The sequence below is a fragment of the Sturnira hondurensis genome, unplaced genomic scaffold (genome assembly GCF_014824575.4).
Source record: "Sturnira hondurensis isolate 20B ecotype Veracruz unplaced genomic scaffold, ASM1482457v3 Scaffold0012488, whole genome shotgun sequence".
Classification (NCBI taxonomy): domain Eukaryota; kingdom Metazoa; phylum Chordata; class Mammalia; order Chiroptera; family Phyllostomidae; genus Sturnira; species Sturnira hondurensis.
The window spans coordinates 4,229,204-4,235,203 of NW_028085119.1; the positions used below are offsets into that span (position 1 = coordinate 4,229,204).

The 6,000-nt window shown below is 39.7% G+C and overlaps 1 protein-coding gene across 4 annotated transcripts in view; it reads right to left on the bottom strand.

The window, feature by feature from the left end:
- The window catches only part of NSUN6 (NOP2/Sun RNA methyltransferase 6), a 38,316-nt gene extending 34,916 nt beyond the window's left edge, over positions 1-3,400 (bottom strand). For 2 of the 4 annotated variants that reach the window (XM_037060804.1, XM_037060805.1), the window contains exons 1-2: positions 2,922-3,399; positions 1,277-1,432 (exon numbers count right to left, since the gene is read on the bottom strand). In XM_037060804.1, the coding sequence (XP_036916699.1) occupies positions 1,277-1,432; positions 2,922-2,996 (231 nt within the window). In that variant the 5' untranslated portion in view covers positions 2,997-3,399. Of the gene's footprint in view, positions 1-1,276; positions 1,433-2,921 lie in introns of all 4 variants that reach the window. The other 2 variants (XM_037060803.1, XM_037060806.1) reach the window with 2 other exon arrangements.
- Positions 3,401-6,000: the final 2,600 nt, after the last annotated feature.

Genomic DNA, 6,000 nt, shown 5'->3' on the forward strand with positions numbered 1-6,000 from the left:
GTCACAACTTGAAATCTATAGAACTGTTCTTAAAGAGACTCAATACTAGTGATATTTTTCTGAAAGTTTCTGATTATATCTAGAGTAGACTGATAACACAGTGACATACAAACGCAAGCCCTTTATCATGCTTGCCTCTTGCTTTGAATTTACATAGTAATTAGGTAAAAATAGGTCTGCTGACACCTGCAAGTTAATTGTTCAAAGAGCTTTAATAACCACAAAATGCAATTTGAAGTACCCCCATCAGGCATGTTTTTCGCCATTTTACATTTCTGTGGAGGCAAATTTCAATGCACAGTGAATGAAATACAAAATACATAGCTTTTGAAAGCAAATTATGATGACATTAAGATAATTCAAATATTATTTTTGTTTGGAACCTATACAATGCCATTATAGAATAGTATTTTCACATTCAGAAAATGAGTATTATGCCAAAACTATTTTATTGGTTTAACAAAAAATAATTTGTGTTGTTTCCTTTTAAAATATATATTATTTATTTATTTTCAATTTCTTAATTTGAAAGAAAGAGGAAGGAAGAGGGAGACAGGCAGGGGGCAGGAGAGGGGGGGAAGGAAGTGGGGGAAAGGGGGTGTTGAGAGAGACGGAGGCAGGCAGACATTGATTTCTTACTCCATTTATTTACGAATTCATTGTTTGATCCCTGTGTGTGCCCTGACCCAAGATGAAACACGCAATCCTGACACACAGGAAGTGTCTTAGTTGGAAGACGGTCTAACCAACTAAGCTACTTGGCCAGGGCCTAAAAATTGTTTTCTTTATCTTGTTCTAATTTCCTACTTTCATTAAAGATCATTAGGTACTTCTCCAAATGATACTTGTTTCTTTTTTTAATGTCAATTAAAAACATAATTCTACAGGTCATCAGTAGGTTCTTCCCTACCCCTGGGCTCGCCTAAACTATACAATCTGCCCTCCTGAAAATTATATGCTGCTTGTTAAAAAAAACGCAGACTTCTAGGATTAGACTGGACCTCTTCACATGCATTTTAATGATGAAGCAACTGATGTCCAAAGGGTTGGGTGACCTACCCAATCACTAAAAATAAATTCAGAATCAGAAGTGCTAGCTACAAATTCTAGCATTACTACTCACTTTGCAACCTTGAAGAATCTAATGTTCACCGTCCTTAATTTCCTTATTTGTAAAATAGTGTATCATTCATAGGATTGTAGTGGGGAGCAACATGACCTAGATAAATGTATGAATGTCATTATGTACATAATGACATAAAAAATTTGCACAAACCTTCTGAAGTTCATCAAATAACAGATTTCTCACATGTTGCACTGAGGCCAGATGTGTATTTACTCTGACAGTTGTGAATGATGGAGGGTGTGACAAGTGATTTAACAGAGTTTCAAACTTTCTTTCTGCTTCTTGTTTACCAAAAGCCGACACAACCTGAAGAGAAAGAGCAAGTTATTGTTTCAATTTCATTATACAAATTAAAAATATTAAGCAGAATATGCATATACATGTATTCCAACTTATTGGAATAGCATTTATTGCTATTGGAATAGCAATAATTGTTTATCAGCAATTATTCAGTTCCATTTCATTTTGTTATATTGTTCATGTGTTAATAACACTCAGGGAATGGCAATACTACTCCGCAGGGTTCAACTGTGATAATAAACACTTAACAAAATGCCCAACATAAAGGCTTAGAAAAACAATGCTTTAACTTCAAAGCATTATTAAGACATTTTGAAAGTGTTAACAGCTGTTATGTTTATCCATATAAATTCAGAATTTCATTCTACTTACTTATAATGTATTTGCTGTTACATCCGTTCTGTAAAGCTACTTTCTTGCTCACCTTACATCCTAGAGCAGTGGTGCTTAGTTTTAAAATACCGGAATTTGAAGTAACATTGATGCTGCCATACAAAAATCCAGTGTGACATCAGCTTTTGAAATGGTATTAGTAAGTATAACAAATAGGTACCATCCCCAAAAGTTTGGTAGCTTGGGTACCCGTCAGAAATGAAGATGTAGCCTTAAACAACCAAGTTTCCCTGTAACTAACTGAAGTTTTTCAGGACACGCATTTCCCAACTTTTGTCATCTTTGACTAGAGCCTGCCTCACAGATCTTTATAAACCACCTGCAAGCCTACAAATCTGCGGGCCTAAAAGTATTAGTACTTTCTCAAGGTTTAGTTTTTAGAAGAAAATAAAACCTGAATATTCTTTTACCTCTGATACTTTTCACAAAAACTGATTTTTTTCTTTTCTTTTCTTTTTTGTAAAATCATAAGTGGGTTTCAGGCAGAGGCAAAATACAGTTGCCTAGAGGGATTACAAAACTGTACCATTTTTAGCTTCAGATTTCAGTACTATTACTTGAAAACTGTGTCTATTTGAATCAAATGATTCTTTAGACCTTCAGTCCGACCTCAGAACTGATCAGAAAGGAGGAAATCTCTACCAAAAAGACTGCCGAGAGAAACACGCAAAGGTCTGCAAGTCACCTAAGCACTGCTCCTGACATTTAAGAGACACTCAACAAATTCTAGTAGCTCTTCCACTGAGCTACGAAGCAGGCGCTCTAGAATTTGGTCTGTATCTCCAAACAGGACAAATTCTCCAGGGTAAGTAAGTTGTCTTTCCTTGTACATCTTTCTAAGCCCTTTGCTGAGCTTAGAAACAGAACTGCTTTTCCCCTTCCCGCTTTCCCATTCCTAAGTGTTCGCACGTAGATCATTCACTCCTCCCGGAAAACATTAATTAAATACCTAAGAAAGATACTGGCATTCCTAACATTCAGAAAGACAAGTGGCAAGAAACAACGGCAGTAAAGATTGTTTCATTCAGACTTTTTTCTATTTCTAGGGTCTGTAAATACTTGAATGTTTGCAAATATCATCTTACATGTTTAGCTGACCTACCTCCTTATTCATAAAGCTCTCTTTAAGATAGTTTTCAACCTCAAGTCTCAAAGATATTCTAGGGAAAATAGACATTCTTCCTATTGCTAAATTCTCCTCCAAGAGAGACGCTGAACACGATGGTTTTTCCCGTCCTGGATCGCAGCGAGCAGCGTCTGGACAGTGAATACCAGTCACAAAGGGTCGGGACCACCAGATGCACAGGAAAACCGCGCCGCTCACGCCGAGTTAGAGTCCAACGTGCGAAGGAACATCCTCCCCTTGGGGAGCGCGGCCTGTTTTAATCGGCTTCCGCGCCCCCATCACTCCGGTCTTCGGTCCTCCTTTACGAATACCGTGAGACAGTGCCACTCACGTTGCAGAGAAAAGGGCACAGGGAGCGAACCCTTTGGGAACGGCACAGAGGCCCGGAAAGCAGTCTCCCACCGGCTCAGCCGCACCCAACCTTTCCGCCCAGTTTCCAACCCCGCGCCTCTAATTTTTCTGCACAAAGCGCTAGGAGGTGGCGTCACTTCCCACGACGTGCCCCGCCGGCCAACCAATCCACACCCACAAATTGCTCACGTCACCCCAGAGTTCCTAAGCTCCGCGAGTGGCGCAACGAAGTGCGCAGGCTGGGGAGTGCCGGGCCGGGGCGGGGTGGGGCCGGAGGGGAGCGCCTCGGAGTGTGGAGGTGGCGGTGGGGTGTGGGGCTGCGGGGGTGGGTTGCGGAATGAGGGATGGGCCGGCTGCACATGCAGCACTTGGACAGGGAGAGCTGGGTGCCCAGGGAAACACGGAAGTGGTGTGGATTCCTCGGAATGCTTTGCTGCCCTGAATAGGTGGGGGAGTCCAAAAGCTAAGGTGCCAGACGATCTCCAAAGAAAGGATCAAGTCAAAGCTTATTTGGACCTCAGCCACGCTGTGATTTCATGAATCTATTTCAGGCATACAGTTCTGACTTTAGTTGTGAACACTATTGAAACCCAAAAGCTGGGCTAATAATGCTCAGGCAAAACTTAAAAACCCACAGACAGTGTTAATAATTAGTTGATTTATACGTTAAAGCTCAGACGACCTTTGGCAAAATCTTTTGATGATACAGATGATGAAAGAGATTCAGAGGGACTAGGTACCTAATGAAAGTCACTGAGCCATGTTATGATTGGGAAACAAAATAATTTCTCCTGTCTCCTTAATGTTTTGCTGAAACTGTCATCATTAACACACAACTGTGGGACAGAGTTTTTGCCTAAATCTTTTTCTCTTTAATTCTAACACAAAGATATTTTTTAAAGGATAAAAGCTACTTTCTATGAAACATCAACCAAGCTCTGCAAAAATATTTTAACTTATGGCCATTGTGCTATACAGCCTTGCAAGGGGCTTATCATTGCCTTTTACACTAGTAAAACATGACCACCAGAGATGAAATAACTCCATGGCCTCCCAATGAATGAGAAAGCCAAGATAAAGATTATAGCCACCTGACTCCTAAAGCCAATACCTACTCATTACACCATGACATCCTTCAATAAGTTCATGGGATTCTTCTGGGTTTAAATGAACTTCAAGTGATTAGAAAAATGTCTGAACCAGGCATTTCCAAAGGAATCTTTGTGGCCTCAATATTGTGGTGATCATAGTACCAAGAATGGTCTGAATCTGTATGTAGGAGCTAAGGAAGAGGCAAGAACAAATTGAACTATTGGGTTGGGCAAAAAGTTCATTTTTTTTCCTGTAAGATGGCTCTAGTAGTGCTTAGCTGTCTTTAACTTCATTTGAAACAATTTTGTTAGGTTGTATTGTGACAGCTGTCATATCAGTGTGCATTTTTTAAAAAAAACTTACCAAAATTGGTGAATTTTTGTGTAGCCATTTCAATATTGAAGATGGAAGAAAGTATACAACAATTTTGGCATATTATGCTTTATTACTTCAAGAAAAGTGAAAACACAACTGAAATGCAAAAAAAAGCGCCCACATTTGTGCCATGTATGGAGAAGGTACTGTGACTGATTGAATGTATCAAAAGTGGTTTCCTGCTGGAGATTTCCCGCTGGGCAGTGTTCCATGGTTGGACAGACCAGTTCAAGTTGATAGTGATCGATTTGAGACATTGAGAACAATAAACATTCTACCATGGGAGATAGCCGACATATTCAAAATATTCGAATTAATTAAGTTATTGGTGAAAATGAAAAATGTGTCTTTTATTTGAGGGGGAAAAAAACATAGACTTTTTGGCCAACCAACAGATTATAAACTCAGAGAAGGTCGAGCCTTTATCATACCACTTTATACCCAGTGCATAACACATAATAGGCACTCAAGTACTAAGTGACTAGATAAATACACGGATGGACATCTGTGTGAACTAGAGAAAGAAAATGCTGATAAAGCACATATTTGCTGGAAAGTAGTTTACTAGTTGAGCACATGTGAACAGTGCTAAGGATACTTAAAACTATCCTTAGCTGGACATTTTTGTGGTGACTGTTATGCCTCATTTTACAAATGTGAAGTTAGTGTAGTGAATAGATGTTGTCTAAGCAAAGGAAAATCCCCTCAGAAGATTTAGGCTGTTCTCAAGTGGGGTAATATGGCCCCAGTTGGGGTGGGGGACCAGAAAAATCTTAGATCCAAGATTGCAATCTGTTTGCAATACTCCAAATCTTAACCTTACCAAGAAACAGATACACACACGGGGTTAGAAAAATATAAGTCTAGAAAGGCTGGAAATCTGTAGATCTCAACTCACCCGGAGACTAACCAGCATGGCTAAAGTCACAGTGAACATTATCTTAAAGGTTTAGAACACTTTTGTTCTATTTTTAAGAATTTTTCATTTTTAGTGGACAGACATGCTGTCCCTGGATTTTTGGCTCGAGCCACGTAATTTATCTAAGTTAACAGAGTGCCGCTTCTTCTTCATTCAACATGTCTTGCTTGTTTTACATCTGCTTCATTGCTTTGAACTGCACTGTGGCATTCCAAAGTAGGTGTCAGCTGTGTGTTACTTATATGTCCACTTGGTGGACCCCTAGGTGACTCCAACCCTAGGTACCTATAATCCCTCAGCACAGACAAGGCCCTTGTG